The sequence below is a fragment of the Neopelma chrysocephalum genome, unplaced genomic scaffold (assembly GCF_003984885.1).
Source record: "Neopelma chrysocephalum unplaced genomic scaffold, ASM398488v2 Primary Assembly neopelma1_22b, whole genome shotgun sequence".
In the NCBI taxonomy this organism is placed as follows: Eukaryota; Metazoa; Chordata; class Aves; order Passeriformes; family Pipridae; genus Neopelma; species Neopelma chrysocephalum.
Genome location: NW_020897690.1, coordinates 7,229,117 through 7,252,767, shown reverse-complemented (window position 1 = coordinate 7,252,767; position 23,651 = coordinate 7,229,117). Strand labels below are relative to the sequence as shown.

Here is a 23,651-nt window from a genome sequence, read left to right as displayed (position 1 = left end):
CCACCCTATAACTTTTGGCCTGGTCCACCCCCTGGCCCGCCTCTTGGAATTGGGTCTGGGGTGCTTTTTGGGACCCCCTCTTCATCATCTTCATCATCTTCAGGGTACAGAGAGCAGGGTGACCCAGTTCTTTGACTCTGTCCTGCGGTTTAGGCCAAGATACAAGCATTCTCCAAACAAGACAGGCTTACCTTGACTAAAAGACTAAACATCATCTACTGGATATGGGGGTAGGGTGATAGGGGGGGTATGGAATGGGGTGAGATGATTAAGGAATGTATAAACTAAAGGGTACTATGGGGAGGAGGGAGAAAGGGTTTCTAAAATATACTTCTATTACCTATAAAACTTATAAGGTAGAAAAATAAGAAAATCATTATGGGCTTAAGGCATCACTACCTTGAGGAGGTTCATTGGTAAATTTTATGGAGGACTGTAAAAGATTAATAGGAAACTCTGGGTGAGCCTCTGCAGTGATCCAGGTTCTGAAATCTTCACTCATAGATTCTATTGTTGTGATGGTGTCCATTAATTCACTAAGAAATTCCAAGCCAAGGTGGCAGTTCTGTAGAAGGAGCCATCCTCCATCTTGCATGCACTGATTTAACAGGTGTCTTGCATGGACTTCCTGGCCCTGACCCATTGAAATGGCACGACATGGAATGTTCTGGAATGAAAAAAGAAAGTTTCTTTTATATGTAGTTCCTTAGAATGATTATACACATGATGTATTGCTTCTGTAGGTCCATGTGTAGTAACATTGTGCCACAAAGAAAACCATTATTATCAATGGAGACTGATTATATTAAAACAGAGTTAGGAAAAAAAAGTAAAACATTTCAAGTTCCTTTTATCTTCCATATGTTGGAAAAAAACTACACCTACTGGACATAATATTTTTTTTGCTGATCTAACAAAGTCAGTGGGATAAGACAATGGAAACATTTTCCTTTCCTTTTGCCCATTTTTCCAAATAAAGCAAGACATAAACACAGCAACATAGCTGCCTGACCATTCTATTTATTGTGATGTGGACTATCTTGAGAAGGGCAGATAGGCTTCAGATAATAATTAATGCACAGAGTAAACCCAGCAATTCTGATGTCTTCTTACTGACTGAACATATTTTTTTCACCTAAAAGAGAACTATCAATGAAGCAGGTAGGACAGGAAAGATTGGTTCACATTTAATCATTCCTAGGGAAACATTTTGAATTGTTAAATGGCAGCTGTGGAGTCTCTGATTCAGAGGATTATATTATTCAGACAAAACTTATACATGCAAACACAAGAATTCTGGAATTTTATGGAGACTTTTTTCCAGAAGCTATGGGAGAATAAAGCCATTTGTTCAGAAAACCAGAAGATGATACAACTTATCACAAGGGGAATTGAAAAAGACAAGGTGGCGATCAGGACCACACAAGTCTGTCAGTAATGTGCAGGCAGATCCTCTCCTGCTTATTGTTCATACTACTCTTCTTAAGTAGGCAGCCCTCTGGGTTCAGTTGGCTGCCTGATTCCTACCAGGGAAAACCAGAATTATCAAACCCAGGTGAGTATATTATTCTGTATACCTGTTGAGGGCAAAAGAATTGATGAAGAGGCTTTGTTTCATGGACAGTTTCATGTTCAAGACCTACAGTTGAGTATCCCTCATGCTGTGAGTGATGAGATGCATAAAGACTTATCAATCTGGGCCTGTCTTCAGCTGGCTGAGAGCTACAAAAGTTAATCTTGAGCTTTACTGCTACTGAGAGTCTCTTACTGTGAAACAAAAGAGAAGGAAGACATCCAGTCCTAAACAGTGTGGATGAGGCTACCCTACTTTTGGAGGAGAAGAAGATTAAGCATATGTCACAAGCTGTGCTGGGTCATTTAGCCTTAGGGTCAGAGAACAGGCCCTGACCTGATTTTACATAACAGTATAAATACAGCTGCTATGTATGATTCTTCACACCCTGGCAAGATTAGAGAAGAAGAGAATGCCAAAGATAAGAAAGCAGTTAAATCCTATTGTCAGGTCAGTAAAACTTGAAATTGTAGCAAAAACAAGGAAGGCTAAACAGCCCGTGAAGTTGACTTCATGACAGAGGAGCGAAAACTTTACCTTTTCTAAGATGCATCTGAGTACAGCTAGCACTCCCGTAAGTCAAAGACTGTGACTACTCCTGTATGAGTGCATAAATATTCAGATGATACATTATTTCCTAGCAAAGCATCTACTCATAATTTGCACTTCTCAGTAAGGTTACCTCCCAAATGTACAATCATTAAAGGTTATAGAAACATCAAGAGAAGGAAAAATATTTTTTCACTATGGATTGTCCTCATTTTACTCCTTCTCAAAGAACTCTATTGAAATGTCAGCATACAGAATGTTTCTTCCAATAGTGAGTCATACCAATATATCTGTGTCATCTTAATACACTGCTATCCAGATGAAAATACTAGCATTTTAGTCACTACAGGGGCCCTGACAGTTCTGTTGAAGGTTCTGTGCATAATTCCTGAAAAGAAGAAACTCTCTCTACAATAAAAAAAAAAAATCCTAGTTTTAATGGAGTCAAAGTGCTAGGAACAATAAACTTAATTTTATTACAGAAAATTTCCCCTCCATCTTCAAGTGAAAGTAAAGGGGGCAGGAATGCAACTAGTTTTAAGATAGAGCTTGTTTGGGTTATAAAAAGGTTATGTAGCTCAGTAGTCACAGATACTGTTTCCATTTTTGGGGGAGAAGGCCATCTGAACAACTAAATTTTAGAGTGAAAAGTAATTTCTGGACACAAATTTCAACATTTCCAACTGCAGATAATTGATTTATATTGTTAATATTATACTTAGAGGTACCATCAGTACTGAAAATCAATTTTAAGACTACAAATCATGCCTGTAAAAAGGAAATCCTTGAAAAGTAGGCCCAGCATGTATTTTGGAAGATTTTTATCATTAAGAAGAAAAACAACAAACAACAACAGTCCCCTGGTGAATAGGATACTTTAATATACATTTTTATTTTTAAAAATATCTGTGTCTGTAGTTTGATCTGCAGAATTTGGATGGTTTTTGTAAACTTGAAAGGTTTCTATATGTTGTGGGATTAGATCTTTACTTCAAGAGATGAGGCAAGAACTCTACAGTTAAACATTGTGGTTGACTTTACATTCACAGTTGACATTATAGTTGAATGTCAGGTTATGACAGCTTAGCTGATGTTGTCTTGCTCATAAACCATGTGTGAATAAACAAGGCAATCCCTTTAGCTCTTTTGCAATCTCACTTTCTATTTATTCTATGCACATTTCCTTAAAGCATGAAAACTTATTAAGACTGTCCACTGCAATATACTTTTGGATTGACAGCAAAAACTTCTGTATTTTAACAATCACAATCACAGAGCACCTTCTACCTACCAGCACTTCCCCAGACAGGCTAAGGTCTTGCTTAAGATATGACAGAATAGGAAAGCATTCTATTCCACTCCTTGCAAGAGTGGCTATAAGTGACTGGCTGACTTGTTAGGAGATTAGTGTTCGCCGTCCCCTTACATGGCCAATGGGATAAAAATACTCAACTTCTCAATGCAAGTCAGAGTTAAGTTCCAGTTGTATGCTCTGAATTGCTTTCAACTGAGTCAGTCTTTCTCTTTATTGATTACAGAAACTAACTCCTACTGGAGTACCCATCTAGAAGTCCATTTCACAGGATACATATGTTGAAGAACCAGATAGGTAAATGAAAACATCATCACAAAGGTGACACTCCATTTGTATTCATACCATATGCCATGAAAACATGAATCCAAACATGGCCATCTAATGTGTTTACTTGGAATTGAAAAACAACTAAAAAAAATTTGCCATTTCTAGTCTATAAATATTCTTGTAGTTAATTTCAAATATTCTACAAAGTCAAAATGGTTTTGAAAATAGAATTTTTTGTGATGCATTTTTACAATGCATTGCTTCCAATAAGCCTAAAAATCCTGCTCACCCAACTGCCATTTTTGTCCCTCCCTATATTTGTGTATTTGTGGCTGTCTGTCTGCGCAGTTTTGGGGGATGAGATTAACAGCTTCAGAATAAAGATTCCTAAATCTAAACACTTAAATGAGAGTTAGAACATAACTGTCTGTCTTCAACACAGACAGACAAATAAGAGTCCTGATTTTCAGAGAGAACAAGCATCTACAAATTCTAATTAATAAGCTAAAGAGATTTATGGGTGTTCTTTTGCAAGAATGTCTTACTTAGTGTATACCAAAATCCTGCACCATTAAATGAAGATGCATTCTAACAAGGAGGAAAATTTATGGAAATCTACTGTAAATAACTTGTTCTTGGGAAAATTTTACATTCATCTATGCTGTGAACCATAAAACAAAGCACAGAGTGTCTTAAAGTGATGCTGTGCTGTAAGAAATGTTAACTGTCTCCATCAAGTGAACAGATTGAATGGTAGGGTCTTCAAGTTAATTTCTCTTGTCACCATATTTATGATTTTTTTTCTGTATCTTCCTGTGATTGTTCTTGCTCTCAGCTCCTACAGTGAATGCAACACAATGTAAACCACAAATATTGTTTTGTTTTCACAGCTCAGTACTTTTCCTAAGTAATGGACTATCATAATCTGCTGGATAAAGATGGAGGACTCACTGGAATCAAACAACTGCAAAAAGCAAGACTGCAATATTTCCATTTCCTAGTAATTGCATTTTGGCTACTGGTCAAAAATTAACTTTCATTGAACACTAGTATGAATACAAACATCATCATTTGAACTTGTATGAAATGTGGAAATATCATTTCTAGTGCAAAGGACAGTTAAAATTCTCTTTATCAGCTTCAGACAACTCAGTTTAGAGGATACCTTTGATTTTGCAAGACGTTCTATACTTTCAGTGGGGTCAGATCCCACTGATAAAAGGCATGTCAAAGGTGTTCGACAGTCACTTTCTGTCCACATTGCTTCCATTTCAAGAATAAATCCTTCTGCATATTTTCCTCCAAGAGATTCTGCAATGTAGTGTCGAGCCTGAAAAATAAAAAAAGTAGGTACCAGAAATATATATACCTTTACTTTTTTTAATTTAGCATTAATCATTGATGTGGAATTTACCAATACCTACATTGGAAGGCAATGACTTTCTAAACTTTCATTTTCAACTTTGCTGTAACAGAAGTTACAGTCCACAGGAGGCAACCACTGAAATTCTCAGATAGCAAACTTCAAAGAAAGAAAAGAAAGAATTCTGCTCACACACCAGCCATCCTGTGAATATTGTTGCTAGAGGATGCTAAATGCTTTTTTTTCTAAAGAACAAGAAAAATCTATGCAGAATAGATCCACTGTTGGCTCTGAGGACAGTCCAGATATTGCCCCTAAATTACTGACTGCTAAAACTTGGTGGGCAGCCAAACAAAAGAGTTTCTCTATACCAGTTCCATTCTTAGCTCCTCTAAGCACGTATTGCTGACACTGCCTCTACAGCATAGTGGATTAGACAGATCTCTCATCTGACCCAGTTACTATCTGCCATATATTTGTTGGAACTTCAAAAAAATTCTCCTGTCCAATGGTTATCCAATTCAAGTCTCTTACACTGAATATCTCTTTCTACAAAACATAAACACAGCTAAGACTTTATCCTTAAAGGTCAAAACTTCCCTATGCCTCTATTTTCTTCTTTTCTAAGACATGTTCTAAAAGAACTTCTAAAGCTACCCTGGAGTATGAAATTCTTTTTTGACTGACGTGATTTCCTAGCTATGCAATGACTAGCACTGATTCAGAGGCATGTATGATGGAGAGAAACACCAAGGAACAAGGTGGACTGAGGAAAACATCAACTGCAGAAAAAAATAACTTAGTCATACACTATTAAGTGTAACTTCTGTCCTAGCAAAGGCAGGTAAAATTTATAATACTTGGGAAAACACAGTAGGGAAAGAAGAGATAAAGGAGATAGTGACAAAAACATTCCCTCTTTCCTCAAAAAATAAAATAATAACATTTTTTGCAACCATTGTTCCTAGACAGTATTTCTCAAAGATGGTTGTGCAAGACAGTAAGATAAATAAGCAGTATAGCTTTATTATTTTGCTCTGTTTAAATTGTGGCAGATGGAGATCCCATACTTCTCTACTGCTTACCGGTTGCAGAACAGAAAAGGAAAAAGGATGGAGGGAGTCTTGTTGAAAAAGAGGTCCATGAAAAAATGATGTCCCCTAAAAACAACATGGATGCTATCACAGCATGCAACATGTAAAGTTGAGATATGCAGGAAAGGAAAAGTATTACTTTACAGTATAAAGACAGACAAACAAACAAACAAAAACAAAAAAAAAAAGTGAAAAGAGGATACTCATAGGCTCATATATCTCTTTTACACCTTCCTAGAGAAGAAAACTCCAAACATCACAGACTGTGGAGAAACTGCTAGTCTATTGTAGTTTCTTTTAGGATATTTGCCATGAGACCGTCTTAATTATTACTTCCTCCGTATGGACAGGAAGTAAACAGTTTATCTGCTATTTTAGTGCACCTGTCATGAAAGTGAACTGTTCTCTTTCCAATTCTTCTGTGAAAAAAAACAGGGATGTATCTTTTGATTCACCAGATGAATGCAACTGCTTTACAGGTTTCATGACTTGACTTTAGGAGAGCCACAGAAACACAATTGTATTCTTACAGCTTCAACACAATTTATTTCATGTTCTGCTTTCCAATTCATGCAATTAAATAAATTAGCATTTTCACACGTATTTATTACAAGGATTTCAATATCTGATTTTTCAAAATAGCTCACTCTGCAACAAATACTATGATAACAAATTCAGAGAATGTAAGTTTGGAACTAGCAGTTCTACAGGAGATGCCACATGGCATAACTATTGTACAAAAGCATATCTTACTTGGGCAACAGTATGATCTGGGCACCAGCTACGGACAAGGAGCAGCTTACGGAATTGATCCAATAAGTTGTCATAGCCATCAGGAATAACAGCTTTTTCAGGTGCTTCTTCATCAAACCAAGCTTTCCAAGACTTCTCGTTCTTAACAATTTGCACCAGAAGTTGATTGAAAGGGTACAAATTAGATAACTGCACGAGATTGAGCCATGTCATGTCAAGGATCCACTTTTTTGGTTTTGGTTCCACAGAATTCATATCCAAACTGGCACCTCCTGCAAAGTGAAACGTATTGTAGAGGAAAACACTGTTAAACAGAAAAAATTACAAGTAATAAAAAATACTTATTTATATAATTTATGGAGTACAAATCCATGTAAATCAGGACTTAGAAGCCTAGAATTTGCATGGAAGAATCATTTAACAAAGACCCATTGGAGAACTGGCCTCAGTTCCTCCCAAAGCTGATATCCTGGTAATTTTTGTGCTGCTCCTTCTGCATCTGTAGAGTTGGAATAAAACTTGACGACCTAAAATGATACTCAAACCCAAGTCTTCAGACCAGATGTAGAAAGGACCTATGGTTAGCAGAGTCTCCCTTCTCTGAGTCTAAAAAATAAGAAAGCACATAGTGCATTCATTTCCAGGACTGTGCAACTTCAACAGCCTTTTAGCTCAACCACCACTCAGCGTCATGCCCGTTTGCACCTCCAACACAGCTGAGCCACAGCTGAACAGTAAATCAGTGTTTGCCAAACAAACTGAGATATTCAGATGCCAAGTACCTGACTGTACTTATCTTTGTACCAGATTGCACTTATCATATCTTGGAGACCGTGGGGTCAACCCCTATCCAATTTTATAAACCTTACTAAAATTTTTCTTTGTCATTGTGTCTAAGTACTGACATACATGGTGGCACAATGTAATACAATATAACAGTGTTTTACAACATGTAACAGACTTCCCTTTTTTTATACTGATACATAACCATGGTACAAAGTCCTCATGCATTCACGTGATTGCTCATCAGCCATCAAGAGAGCTTTTGCTTATTGTCTACAATCTCAGACATAGGTATGTGACAACTTGAAAAAGAGGCAGATGAAAAAGAGGCAGTAGATTCTCTCACAAAGTAATGGACTTTTTTTCCTGTTTTGCAGTGTAAAGCAATTACAATAATCCTCATCTAAACATTATTTTTATAACAAATTATCTATAGTGCTCTTGTTTTGGAAAATTTGTCTCTTAATTCCTTCTTAGGCTATATATGCTTTCATTCCCCAGTTAAAAACCAGTAGATTCATGAGATATATTGTTAAGGCAAGCACTATCATTAGCAAGCATGTGTGAACAAGAACATTTTTCAAGAAATTACCTTTTATCAATGTCTCAAACTCAGCGTGTGAAATTTTCTTGGCCTGCAAGTCAATCGTCAGTGCCAGAAGCAATGTAAACAGGAATCTGTGATTTTCATACAGCCCTCGAACTGTGTACTTGAAGACTTCATAGGTGAGATGCTCGATTATATATATTACCCTTTTTGCTGTGATCTGAGATTTCCGAGATCTTTCCACTGATAGGTCAAAAATGCCAAGGAACTGCCGTAAGGATGTTTGGTACATGACATTAACCGAGCTCATTTCCACAATTAGGAAATAAAGGATGCTACCACGACCTGCAACAGGACGATACTCTTCACGTGCAGTATTGATTTTCATCTCGGTTTGCATTGCTATGCTTATTTTTTCGCTGACCTTAAAATTAATGAAAAAGACCATGAAGATTAAGTTGTGTCACTTGTAGTTTATACTGCACAGGCAAAAAGAAAAGGTCTTGATTAAAACCACAATAGTATTTTCAGTTGAGCTTTGCTTCCCTCTGTCAGTGTTTCAACAAAGACATTGTGCCTTCTTTTGTTACAACACTTAGCACAATGGGAATTGATTCGAACTTATACCTGCAAAATATGCCTGGAATATAAAACAGTATCCAAGTAACAGTTTAATTTTGTAACATTTTATGTAGAAAAATTACAGTGCTTCCACTACTTATTTGTTAAGAAGTCAGATGTTACATAGTGTCTCTGAACGAAAAAAAAAAACTAAAACAAAAAAACCAATCCAAAACAAAAAAACCCTCCAAACGAATAACCAAACCAAAACAAAAAATACCAAACAAGAACAAAAATCTGCCTACATATAATATATAAATTACAATTACAGTGCATTATAAATTCACCTCTTCTGCTGTTGTTTTAGTGATCTTTAGGACTTCTATTAGAGACTCATCTTCAACCAATGAGCCTTCCGTACTGGTTAGACGGCAGAGTAGATTATCTTCAAGCTCCTGCATTTTCCTCTTGTTAGATGTCACTTGTTCCATCAGTTTGATTCTTTCTGCCTCCAGTTCCTGTATTCAGAAAATTTCCTTAGAATATTTAATTCAAAGAAAGATTCCTTATAAAGAAAATACGATTTCATGCATGTCAGGTTGGAGTTTTTGTTGCCTTTTCTGTGAAATACATAAATATTACAAAATATTTCTGTAGTAAAGCAATTTATATGTATACTGAATACATATATACCAAATTAATTTATATGTACACTGTATTTATTTGATTAATGCAGTATACTGGGGAATGAAAACATCAGATTTACCAAGAAAAGCTTCCTCACAGTAAGATGCAAAAAGCACTAAAGCCAGTTTCCAATGGGAAGTGACAAAAGCCACATTACATTTAAGTACTTAAAATAGGATCAGACCAACGACATGCATTGTATGGATGGATTTTACAGTGTGAGGCGAGTTGACTGGATGACCTTTTCCATTTCTAATTTCTACGATCCTGTGATTTTGAAAGATACCATCCTTTACTGCTTATAAAATAGGAAATGTTTCAAATATTATTTATGTCATATGGAATTTTTGTGCCATTTCTACAAGACAGACAATGACAAAGGAACAATGACATACAAGTCAACACAATGCCAAGTGAAATAAGGCATCTATACTGCACAGTCCAACACAGTTCAGGGATACTCTTGCTGGTTGTCTTTATTTAATCAATCAAGTCAACCTTCTGTAAGAAATGGGTAGTTAATAATAGTCTACCTACAGCCATAGCATCAGTTTATTCTCATTCTTGTCAACATGCCAAGTTAGAGAGAAAAGGAGATGTACAGAGTTATACAGTAGGGGAGGGGTTCTCCCATATTTCAAAGTGACAAATTTCTTTAGTTTCACAAACTTCTGATTTGGAAACCTGTTTGAAATATGGTCTAGGGCCATAGAATGTAGCTTCTATGCAAGCTACAAGTAACTGCATTCCAAAAAGAGAAGAATGACTTAAGTATCAGTCATTCAGCTTCAAATTTTCTGCATTTACTTCTTCTTCTATGCCATTAATGTAAAATAAAAGATTCGAACTACACAAAAGGAATAGTTCTACAGAACACTCAAACATGCACTTAAGCACATGCTTAAATTCCATGTAAGGACATGTTTTGTTTAATAATAGACACTCTACCCATTCAATTTGTAAGCCTGTAAAAGGTATCTTTTGGAATTAGCAAATATACCAGATGCAAGTCTTGTTTGCAAGAGAATTTCATAACCACATCTGAAACATAAAAAATACCTCTTCTGAACACAAATAGCGGCAGCAACTTCATTATCAAAGTATAAAAAGATGCTGATAACAATTTTTTTCATATAGTCACAGGAGCAACCTATAAAGCCGAGAAAAATAAACATTTCTTGGATCATATTTCATTGATCGCTACTGATCTTTAAGAATGTCTTAGTTCCTTTAATCTGTTACTTTAGCTCCATCATAAAGTTGTCTCTCTGTAATATAAAACCTGTTCTTCAGAATCTTTGTTCATATTCTGTTTTTTCTTTGAACTAAATTTATCACAATCCCATTGGCTCTGGCTATCTACACCATGATGTTCATCTTTTATTGAGACAGAAGAGACACAACAACCATGATGTCTTCATATCTGCTAAAGGGAGAAGTTTAATAAATGTTGATCAGCTGCAACCATGACCCTGTGCAGCAAGTGGTGCTGATACTAATCAGGTACCTTTGCAGCGCTCTTTAACTGATGTAAAGCACTGGATCAATATTTTTCAGTGACTATATTTTTGACCCAAAATGCAGTCTAGGTGTGGCTACATACATTCAATATGAATTCTCTAGTAGTTCTGTCCAGGAGAAAACCCAAAACTACAGAGCAACGGTATCTCTGTGTGGAGATAGGAGTTGTAAATGTAGGTCATTAGAGATTTATTTAACTTTTATCTTGATTTAGACCTCTCTGTCCCATCAGAGGTAAGTAGTTGTTGTTCAATTTTGCTTACATAAACATACATCTACTGGAGTAAAGACTAAAATTTTTGCATCCATAGCATTTGTCCCACCCCGCTAATGCACAGCTTTTTCCCCAGTACCTGCTGTTATAGTTTTTCCATTTTTCATTGGAACAATTCACAGGAAGTTTGTGCATAGCAATGACTTTTCAGCCTCTGGTTTTGACTGTCAGACTGAAGGATGAGCACTTAAATTTCAGTCCTTACTTCAGCAAATGCTCATTTGAGCAAAGTGGAAGGGTGTTGGCTGGAGAAAATGACAGCAACACTAAAGCACACTGGTTAGAACATGCTTTGGGAAGTCAAAGATGATGGAATGAATTCCCTTAAAGTAGGGAATTGCTCTTGCATGAGCAAGCCTACCTGAGCTACTCACTGAAAGCAGCAGCTCTGCTAATCCAAACCTTAGGTTTTTTTCCTCTCACCTGAGAGAGGATTTTCTTCCTTATATTTACTCCCACATAATCAATGCAAATTTCAGTAAGAGCATAGTCAAGTCAGTGTTCAGGGCTCCTTAAGAATCTTTTATCTCCTTGCACACTAGAGCCTGGCTGGCAAAAATAGTTCAAGTTCATAAGCATTTTTTCATGTAATTCAAATGAAGTTTAAAAAGGAATTCAGAAATAAAAGAGATTTCTGATGCAACAAGAAGCCCTTGCTATATATGAAGGAATAAAGATATTTTATGTATGTCATGTACATGCTTGTGATGTATTTTTAATGAATAACTTTCTTTCTTCTCTTTCCAAGGCCAGATCCTAAAATAAATGTTTAGGTTCCTCCGTTCAATTAAAAAACATCTCCACATCATCTTTCAGCAAATGCACAGCCCTTAAACCTTCATTCAAAATTTTGTTCTTGCATTTGATTTCAACCACAATGTTGAATATATATGCACTCATAGCGCAGACATTGAACAAGCCCTCCATCTATACAGATACCGCAAGCTATTAGATACCTGTTTTTCTGTGAGGATGACACGGCCAAGGAGCTGATCTTCCAACCCTTTCATAGTAACAGTAAAGTCAATCACAGTTGTTTTTGCACTGATTTCTGGAGTATAGACAGGATTGGCCAATTTTGTTGTCATATAGAGGGTAAACCCATTCATCAGATCTACCTCCTTGTCACCTACTTTCACCTGAAAACAGAACATATTACTCAATTTTCAAAAGCTGAATTCAGAAAAAAAAGTTATCCAATGAAAAATTTATGAAATCCTTTTTTTACATTTTAATTTACACTTTTTAAACTTTCTGCTTAATGGGTAAAAAAATCCTTCAAACAACCCCATGAGTTCACTGCTTATTTTCTAAGTGCTGTAAAGGTCTGAATCTTATCGGTATTCAGACTACCTGATACCCAGCACCTGTCCTATTGGGTTTTAATTTCATGTTTACAATTCATCTTACTTTGAGTGCTGAACCCGATTTTATGAAATTTTTTTCCAAGACGTTATCTAGAGCAGGATCAAGTTCCTCTCCAATATCTTCAATTAACAAAGGTCGGCCAAGGGACAAGCAGTCTTCTATGTGACTTCTGAAGAACTTGTGGTTCATAGCTGTAACCTAGGAAGGTTGATTCACAATACAGCATGCATTTGCAAACACATAGAAATCAGCATAAAATCTACTGAAACTTTAAAAAATTATACTCATCCTGGGATATCTACACAAATGATTACATTTTAGGGACCAACACTTGCCTGCGCTGAAATGAAGTTTTGCTTTGAACTTAACATTTCTTTGTTGTTATCTACTTACTTATTTATCTGCATATCTATCTAATCACTGTAATATCTTAATACCTTTTAAATATTAATGCATTTATGCTTAGAACACTAATGTTAAGTAGGGAAACATTTATGAGGTTCAGACAGGGAACCAGTGTTACATAGGAGGTCTGCTATGCCATCAGATGTTGAATTTCCAATTCAGTTCTACCAGTCTTAAAATTGCTAAAAATCACATAGACTCCTTTTCATTTATTTAAACTTAATATATTTAACATAAGTCTTTGAGATGAGAATTTAACAGCCTTTCCAGGCATCTTTTAAGCCATGGATTTGGGGTGGATTTTTTACTAGAAAAAAAAATTAGGGCAGACATGTTTTTAAAATAAATCCTTGTCTTGCAGGCAATGCTCTTTAAAAAAAAAGCATACTTAAAACATCTACAGCCACATTAAACAGTCTTAAACCAGTATATTATTTAAAAACTAATACTATGTTCCACCACTCTGAACTTTTTGCTTTGTTATAATGTAGCAAAGTTATAATATACCCATACATGTACCTGCCAGAACAGCCTGTTGCCTATATTTTACTGCAAATTAAAGAGGGGTAAAGCTAATGTATGTGTGACCAACAACATAACCCTAACAAGACCATAGCAAATTAGAACATCCCAGATGTAAAGCCATAATCTAAACACTTGGATGTTTACAGTCTTGATATAACCCTGTTCCTTCTGGACTTTATGGGGAAGAACTTGGATTCTTATAACACAGCTGACACCCGAGCCAGGAAGTCTAAAATCCCATAACTGACTGCATTTTCATAAGTAAAAGCTTCCTCTGCATTTAGAGGCCACATATGTGTGTATTCAAAGCCCTGTAAATTTTGAGAGTCCTCAGCAGCTCAGTAGTTAAGCCCCGCTGGGATTCACAAATTTCATATGCTGGATATTCACACATACTGAACACAAGGCAAGCCTGGTAGACATTTTTCTCTGGTTCATCTGTCAAATGTCACTTGCAGTGTGTGAATAGTGGGAAGAGAGGAAGTTGTATTTTAATCTACATCTCCTAGTCCCTGCTTCGGTGAGTACATGATGTAAGATCCTTATGCAATTACCGGACCAGAGAATGGAATGGAACCTGTGTGTTCACAGTCCCCTTCTTCAGGATGCATATGGCAAGTGCAGCCCCTTGGAGGGCACTCAGTGCTCCTCAAGGAAGGGAATAGGAAATTGCAGCTTGAAGGACACTAGAATTACTGGGGAAAAGGCTCTCCAGTGGGACAAAAAGAGTCAGTGCAGGTCCCTAACTGAAGGAGATTCACTGTTGCCACTCCTGAGCTCAGACTGGCAGCTCTCTGAAATCCTGAGTAGGAGATGCAAGTCTCAAGGCAGGTGGAATATAAGATGCAATTTTCTCTCTATTGTTACCTGTTGGTTACTTACACTGGCCTTTCTTGATCCAATATTTGGCAGCCAAAATAAGGTCTGATGTAATTTAGAGGAAGCCATGTTATCTACTGTAAGACAGTAGATTTCACATACTCACAAAATGCCTAAACACTTCTCTGAATACCAGTCATACATTTCAGAGGAGCTTGTAATCATATTTTTAGTAAAGACATCCATTTTTCCAAGATCTTTGAATGTTGTACATTATTTTTCTGTTTCTTAGACAGTACTTGCTGTTTCTACCAATGTTTGTACACCAATTTTTGAGCATATTCAACTCAGCGGAAACTGGATTTGGTGTGGAATTGAATTTTTGGCCTTTTTTAACAGTTCTAGGAAAAGCAGATCTAGATCAAGCTTTAGAAAGTTAAGGTTTTAGCTAATGACATCACCATGGTGTCATCAGCTCTGTGGATGTCACCATACTTACATCCATTCTGTTTCTTTTTCTCATCCATCACTCTCATTTAGAGTGAAGAGAGTATACCATGGTATTCATGTGATAATCTACAATTGTAGACAGACTTGCTGTATTATCAACTCACTCTTTAGTGTCATGCTCCATCTGGCCTGAAAATATATTATGTGTTTAGATTTTTATCATAACCCATCTTATCCTTACTGGTGTAACAAAGCATGGAGAGTCGACTGATTAGAAGGGAGAAAAAAAAGACAATTTTAAATTAAATAGAAGACCCAGATTCCAAACAGGATACACTGCTAGATAGAAAGTAAGGAAGGGGGATAAATTAAGCAATAAATATTTTTATCACATGCATTTAATCAAGATGCAGTCTAAATTTGGACTCTGCATTTGATATGCTTCAAAGATCACTAGATTTCCATCTTAATTCAGTCTACCATTCTTTTTCAATTCCTCCCTTTTTTTTTCCCTATTTTCCTCTTAAAATGTTTACCCTAAAATATTATCACCAAGCAGCACCAACTCCCTGATCCTGTCTGGTCCATATTTGCAAGTCTTTTATTTCCCTCTTTGTTTCTCTTTGATTGTGGCATGCAATTAAAAGATTCATCATAAAAATAGATATGGCATAACGTATCTTTCCAAGCCATTTCACCCTGATATTGATTAAAGATTCTATGTCACTCTTGTTTTAATTTCTGCCTAACTGTATACCATAAACATGCATCATATGATGTGAAATGACACACAAATAAAAAAAATTTGTAAATGAACTATTTACCTGAAGTCCATTATTCCTTTCCTTATTTTTAATCCACATCTTTCCTTGACCCTGTGGATCAATCAGCAAAGGATATCCAGATGCTTTTGTGACAATAATGCCATTCTGAATTGAGAGGTCATCGTTCGGAAGACCCTGGAGGTTCCATTCACCCACAGTAGCATTGTCAACAAGCATATCAGTAAGATTCAAGTTCTAATAGAAAATATGTAATTACAAAATTAGTACCACATAGAGGAGTTATACTAAAATATCTGATGGATGTTTTTTCTTCTTATTCTGATCATAATGCGTGATAGAGTGCATTTGGTAGTTATTGCTTACTATTTCTTTTCTTTAAAGTTCAGTGGCTAAATCATTGCAGTTGAGCAATAATGAAAGTGAATTCTGTTGAGACTTTGATGTGCATCAAAGAGTTTCAGAAAAACTCTGAAGCCAGTTCAATATCTAATGACAAACTGATTTTGGTATTAGCAAACTCTTTTCCCGCTAGGTGGAGAGGAAGCATCATCTTGCTCACAAGAACTTCCACCTGCTGGAAAGTGTGTATATGAATACAGGATGGCTTGTGGGAGACTAATAGAAGAAAGAGGAGATGTACTAAGGATCAATAACCATGAACTATCATGGAAGGTTATTGTTGCTAAGTCAAAACCCTTCAAAGTTTACATATTCTCCTAAAGTTTGATTTGTGCATGTCAACTAACCTGTTTTATTTTATTCACTATGAAAAGTGACTGGCCTCTCAAAAATGTGTATGTGAAGAAAACAGTGCTTAAAATAACAAACCGAGCTCTCCAATTTAGAAAAGTACCTTACTAAGGATTGAGAGTTTAAAAAGAATAAAGTTGAAGGGTTTTTTTTATTTGCTCCTTACATTTTTCATTCAAGGATTCCTATTTGTAAGCTTCTGTACAAACATACATGTTTGAAAGAAAGACATGAAAGAAAGAAAAAGCCTGCAAGTCCTGCAAAAATCACAAAATTCAGCATCTGAAGCCTAAAGCAAAACTTCAAATACTGTGAGACTTGTGATACAATCATGGGAGTTACTGATACCAGTGGCTGCAAGACTCCAAAGCCTTTTTAACCCTTTGATTTTTTTACTTCTATAATTAGTGAAGACTCTGAATGAAGCAACACAAACCATTCTCAGAAGATGGAGAAATTTTAGGAATCCAATTTCCATTTGTGCAAAGGACAGTAAAGCATTTAATAGCCAAATTTTTCAGCAATTGGAATCTATAACCATATTTAGCTCCTTAAGCAGATGAGTAGCATCTTAACAGCTTTAAATTTTTTCTTATCGCAGCAAGAAGTATCAGTCACCCTGCAACTCTGAAACTTAGCTAATTTAAATGTCTAACTATACAGATAGATAACTGATTTTAAATTGGTCTTTTTAAATTGTTACCCCTAAATCACTCATATGGTCAGTTAATCTGTGATGTCAAGGCAGATGTCAAGCCTTTTGCTTGAACTGCAAAGCTGCTATCTTTCCTGTGGTGTGAAGTATCAAGAAAGGCCCATATGCTGCCTTTCGTGAGTAGTTAATTCACTCGAAAAAATTAAAACTCTCTTCCACCCACTATCAGTGAAATCATAATTCTGTCTTTAATGGGAACTATCTAAACAGAATGGTAATTATGTTTTGAAATTCGTTAATTATGGCATTCTCCATGTAACCCAGACATATGGGGAGGGAAGAGGGTGTGGGGGGAAAGCAACACAGAAACCATCAGAAAGTATTCCTCAAATTTTCAGGGATGCAGCTAAGTAGTAATGTGGTCAGAACACCTTCATAGAGGCAGAATTTTACTTCTTTATGTCTTGCTTTCTAAGGACACTATACATCCAGTTTATTATCCTCAAATGGAAGAATCTTGACAGATATTCCCCAAGGTAAGTAGCTTTTAAGAACATTTTGTACAGTGAATTTGAGAAAGAGCCTCCCTTGGGTGAATGTATGTAGGATAACTCCCATACAACACTGGTAAAGAAGCTTGCCTGAAACTGCACTGTTCCTAGTACTTTATTAATAAATCCATCTTGGCCTTACATATTTTTTATAATCAGGAGCTTTCAAAGAGCTTTGCTGGGCAAGTAAGAATAATTCATCTTTGTAATTCATAGCATAAATTGGGCCAGACTGCGAGCTTCACTCTGTCAGGTCAAGGTTAATCAGCATTACAAGAAACATTATGCACCACCTAACCTAAAAAATAATAAAAAAGAGATTCACAAGTAACTTCTATTAGGTGAACAAACCTCTCACAGCAAAGAGGTCTCCTTAATAGAGGTTTTAAGTGCCAAATCTCACAAAACCTGAAAAGAAGAGGCATCAGTGATCTACTTTTAACTGCTTCACAATGATACAGCCACAGCTGTGCACAGGTTGCTCACTAGCTCACAGCACTTTTCAGCAGCACCTGCTCTGTCAAAAGCTTTGACAGCTGAGAACAGGAGCCATTTAAGCTAAATGCCTCAACTCTCATACTGAGAGTGAGAGTCCCTGAACTATTTCTCCAGTGTTTAACTGCTGAAGAAAACGTACACAAGTATTCACAAAATCAAGTGGAAGACAACATAAATTACTCAGAAAGATAGTTTTGATTATTATGGCCTAAATTCTGCATTCAGCATGAGTATGTCTGCCAGGTGCAGGGAAGAACATTAGGCAGACCTCCTGAAAGTCATGGAATAGGAACAAGTCTGCTGCCGGCCATGAGCAAAGCCTGTGCACCAGAACAGCTGCCAGGTCTGGCACTCCTGAGAAAGAGAGTGGTAAAAGGAAAGAATAAGATTCATGTAAAGGATCCTGCCCTGTATAATAGTACCAGCATGCAGGTTGCTCACTTTGATAAATGTAGTATATGAAGAGGCAGGGAACTGAAGCTGCTTGATGGGACCCTAGCTTCTGCATTTTAGACCACCCCTGTCCACACAGACACAGGCCAGTTGAGGAGATGCTGTAATGTGAGACTCACTGGAACAGCCTCACTGGTGGCAAATGTACATGGGATTTAAAAGCTTGGGCTGGAGCAAGCTGAAGTGGTATAAACCAAGCCAAGTTTTAAGTTAATAATTTCCACAAGATACTTCAAATTAAACTAAAGTAAATGATGTGGGTACATGGCAGAGGGTATGGCAGGAGGGTATTTATTGACAATGCACAGAGGTGCAGAGGTAATGTTTCCTCTTATGAAAAGGTATTCTAAGCTGACAAATTTCACTTTGTTTCCCATATTATCCAATTTCCTCCCAGGGCAGCTGACCTCAGACAGCATCTCTTAGATTTGTCATAGCAATGGTCTACACATCAATCTTGCAATATCTGACAGTATAAAGAGGAACTTCGAACATATTGGTTTACCAGCTCCGTTAGTTGACAAGTTCAGATTTTTTATTTATTAAAAATTTGATGGAATATTACAGCCTGCATATAATCTTTCCAATTATGTACATTTGTGGAATGAAATGCTTGCATATTATTTCTCTTGCAAGGCAAAGAGTAAAGTCAGGACAGAGCATGAACACTTACATTACTGTATGGAATCTTCTTGTTGTCCATTTCTTTCTTCCACAAGTGGAGCAGCAAATTCCTGTACTCCTGATTGAAAGGTCCAGAGTAAGAGAGAAATCCAGTGGCCAGAAGAACATTCCCCACCAAATCAATAATTTGATTTTGAAAGTTTTTGCTGCTTGCTGTCCATCGAAGCTGCACGTAAAATATTATAAAGAAGTTAGCTTAAGCAGACACAAAACTAATGGGAACAATCTAACTTAAGAATTTACCTCTTTCTGGTAAATAATTTTTCTTTGAACCAAGAGTATTTTTGACTTTAAATCATTATTTTCAGAACTAGAAGTTTGCTTGGGAGTGATGGCAACCACCTGGCCTAGTGGAGAAAAATCATCTTTGCCAATAAGTTGGCCGAACCAGTAAGTACTTTAAAGGAGGAATGAAGTGGGAGGGACAGGATGACCAACAGTCATGTGAAGAAGAGGAGCACCAGGTTGGCAAACAAAATGTGTGGGGTGGTATAAACAGTAGGGACCTTGTTATCAATAAAACAGTGCTAATGGAGGACCACCCTAAGCATATCCACATAAACAAAGAAGTGCCTATCAGACAGAACAATGGGGACAGCTTTCATACTGTTTATATGAAATTAGCACAGCTGTGCACCTCTCTGAAGTGCTTGTACATGAATTTGCACAGCATGTGCAAGGATTCTGCATGTGGTTGCAGAGCCATGATGTCATGGGGACCATGGGGAGATGGTGGGAAGACTTCCACAATTGGAGAGCTGCAGCAGCTGCATAAAGGCTTATTAGGAAGGACAGGCTGGGAAGGCGAGGAGTTTTCTTTCACATGAGAGAGCTGCTGCAATGCATGGAATTCTGCATCTGAGATTCAAGGACGGACAACATGCCAGTTGAGAGCTTATGGGTTAGCATCAGAGGGCAGACCAATGTGGGTGATGTGTGTGTGCCTGTTACAGACTGTGTGATTAGCAAGAAGTAAGAAAAGCCTTTTCCAAACAATGGGAAGAAACCTTGCGTTCACAGGCCCTGGTCTACTCGGGGAACTTCAGTCACCTGATATCTTCTGATAGGACAACACAGCAAGATACAAGCAATCCTGAAAGTTTTAACGATGGCATTGAAAAAAGTTCTGAGCACAGCTAACTGAGGATGTAATGAGGGAAAGGCAGTTGGCTGAACCTCAGACTTGCAGACAAGAAAGAACCAGTCAGAGATGTAAAGTTAGGGGGCAGCCTTGGCTGAGAGAATTGAGATTGTTTAGCCTTGAAAACAGACGGGGCAGGGGGGATTTTACCTATGTGTACAAATACCCGATGAGAGGGTGTAAAGAGGAAGATACCAAACTCTTTTCAGTGGTACTCTGTGAAAAGACAAGGGGCAAGGGACACAAATTGGAACACAAGAAACTCGAATTAAACACATAAAATATCCCTTTTTTACGTGAAGTGGTCAAGAACTGGAATAGGTTGCCAATGGAAGTTGTGGAATCTTTGGAAATATTCAAAACCCAACTGAACAATGCCTTGAACAACCTGATCTACTTAACCTTGCTTTGAGTGGAGGGTGAGGGTGTATGTGTTGGGTTATATGATCTCCAGAGGTCCCTTCCAATCTCAATTATTCCACAATTCAGTGATTTCATGAATATTATTTTTAATACATTTAGAAAATAAAAATTAATATTTTTTGCTTTTCCCTTTCTCTCCAGGTTTCTGTTCCATTACAATCACTCAGCATGCAATCTTGGTCAGGACCTATATGTTTCAAATTTAGAAAATACACACTTAACCCAGTGTGAGTTTAGCCCAGTGCTCCAAGTGTCATATATAGTCTTTAAACTTTTTGTCTGAATTTTCAAAAGGAGAGTGGAATAACAAGACCTCATATCTCAAGGCTTCAGAAAACCCACAATAAAGCACTGTAATTTCCTATTTTGGTGTTGCTCTTAGATTTAGAAATTCACTAAAAAATATGATAAAGCATTTAACATTTTTGACTGATATACTTTGAAGTGCAGCTATGCAAACAAATCATGAAGTCCTAGCCTTGCAGGATGCAGTGGTTGAAGTCAAGCCTCTTATCAATTTTGACTTTGTGTGAAATCAACCAAGGAATTAACAAAGCAAATAATCAGAGAGGAAAAAAGAGTATCCTGCTTCCTCTGAAAACCTTCAGGCTGAAGCCAGAAAAATCTGCATAGGAAAGGTAAATTTCTAGCTCAGTGCAGAGGATAACAATCAGCCCATAATTCTGTAAAAGGCTCCAGTAGAAGTTTGAACTTCAATTATAAGTCAGAAAATTAGTCAAGCTTCAAATTTGTATGCTTGTATACTTGGTGAGAAAAAGAGAGTAATGCTTCTTATAAATATATTAGGGCAATTATTTAGGTTAAGCCTAATTCCTTTTCTTACTAAAGCTAAAAGGAATTTGGCTCCTTGGCTTTAAATCTGAACTTTATCCTAATATGAGTCATATGATATGACATAAATCTTCATACAGAAGAATTAACACAAGAAATTGTGTTAGATACACTAACTTCAAGCAAAACAACCATACACATAACTAAAAAAGTGTTGTATGATATCAAGATGTCACCATGCCTTGAATTTCTTGAGCACTGTTAATGATCATTATGAAATATTCTCAAAACTGCCCACCTACTTTGTGTGGAAACCTACCTTTTCTCCCCCTAATCCTTCAATCAGAGCTGTGGCATTGTTCATCTTCCTTCTGCACGCCTCAGCATCATCAAGCAAGGCCTGCTTCTCTTTCACAGCAGCATCATACATGGCTTGTACCTCATCCAGTTCCATTTGCTTCTCATCCAGCTGGATTTGTGCACTATTCAGTTCCATTTGGGCAGCTGCAAGTCTTCCCTCTTGCAAGGCTAAATTTGCCTACACACGTTTAGAAATAAAGAGTAGTTAATTCCTATTATTTGGCAAGAGCAAATGACATTCATTTAATGGCACATATTGTACTGCATTGGGTACATTTAAAAATTATGCATGTTTATAATGACAGAATTTTTTTTCTTTTTACTTCTGGAAGAAAAGCATAGCAGTGAAGTTATTCAAGGCAACCTTAAAATATTTCAATAATATTTTCAGAATCATCTATTGATCACACAATGACCAATGATTTTAAATCACAACACACTTGAAATAGCTGTATACTAGATACATGAGGCAACCTATGCAATGTCTTTTGTAATATATTCTCAGTGCAAAAGAAAATTAAGATTGTTCTCATTGATTATAAAATAATAATATTGATAACAAAAAGCACTCTTCTCCTCTCTTTTTCCATCAATTACTTCTACAACAAATATATAACAAATGCATTTTTTGCTTCTCTGGAAAGTAAAACTCTAGAGACTTTTCTCACATCTCCATATAAATTTGCATGATGAGTTACCAGTCATTTAAATGTGGCCTCTTAACTTTTATATTCCTAACAGCAGGGAAACAATATTCTGTGAACTTAGAATGTATTTCCATATATATGTTTGCAAAGGATTAGAGCCTGACAAAGTATTTATGAAATTCACACTTACAGATAAAGGTTGCTTCCATTTACTCTGAATATTTTAAAAACTTGTTTAAATATCATGTATCTTATTTCTATTTTTTTTCTTCTATAAGAGTTATGAAGATGGAAACCAAGAATCTGTAAAAACTGTTTTATTACAAATATGAAATTTGACACTGACATTACATGACACTTAAAGAGTAACAGTACAAGGCATCTCTGGGATGACTCTTAGTGAACAGTAGAACCACGGGTTGAGTTTTCACATAAAATCTTAACTAAAAATATAGATCTAATTCTTATCAAAATATGCTAAAATCAGCAGATTCTTCTTGCTTTGCATTGGGGAAAAAAGAAAAAAAAAAGACAGAAGCCAAGATCAGATTTTGAGATCTAGGCATAGCAAAAGAAGCAGCATTAAATCTGGTGTATTTCAAAAGATGGATCTGTGGGCAGAGAATTAGAGAAGTGCACATGTACTAATCATGAAGTAGATTACCAATATCTATGTACATGTATGTTGTACACATGTATATTGGATACAGGTAAATGACACGTACCTATGTGTATATATATTAGTAATCTAAGTATATGTAGGTAGTATATGCTAGAGAATAGCACTGTCAGCACAATTTCACTTTACTGTAGCCACCTTGTCTGTTTACAGATCCTAGAGATAAAAAGATATTTCAGAACCGAGATAAACCAGTAAAATGGCTGTTCACAAAATTTCCATTATGTAAGAATGCTGAAATATTTTTTCTTCACTGTTTATCAAAGAGCACATTAAAGAGCATCTCCTAGAGATAAATACTGTTAAATCAGTGAGTCTTGTTCAAATCCAGCTAAGCAGATTTCAGAACCACTAGTGTTATTTTTTAGTGAATCTTGGA

The 23,651-nt window shown here is 36.5% G+C and overlaps 1 protein-coding gene across 7 annotated transcripts in view; it reads right to left on the bottom strand.

Moving 5' to 3' along the window:
• Positions 1-23,651, bottom strand: part of LOC113965613 (dynein heavy chain 5, axonemal-like) — a 156,934-nt gene that overhangs the window by 33,710 nt on the left and 99,573 nt on the right. For 5 of the 7 annotated variants that reach the window (XM_027679275.1, XM_027679284.1, XM_027679294.1 and 2 more), the window contains 10 exons: positions 21,906-22,124; positions 19,220-19,396; positions 15,679-15,873; positions 12,698-12,853; positions 12,244-12,426; positions 9,153-9,323; positions 8,290-8,668; positions 6,915-7,186; positions 4,870-5,034; positions 400-667 (listed from right to left, as the gene is read on the bottom strand). In XM_027679275.1, coding sequence (XP_027535076.1) covers positions 400-667; positions 4,870-5,034; positions 6,915-7,186; positions 8,290-8,668; positions 9,153-9,323; positions 12,244-12,426; positions 12,698-12,853; positions 15,679-15,873; positions 19,220-19,396; positions 21,906-22,124 — 2,185 coding nt within the window. Of the gene's footprint in view, positions 1-399; positions 668-4,869; positions 5,035-6,914; positions 7,187-8,289; positions 8,669-8,817; positions 8,885-9,152; positions 9,324-11,675; positions 11,837-12,243; positions 12,427-12,697; positions 12,854-15,678; positions 15,874-19,219; positions 19,397-21,905; positions 22,125-23,651 lie in introns of those variants that run through there. The other 2 variants (XM_027679317.1, XM_027679327.1) reach the window with 2 other exon arrangements.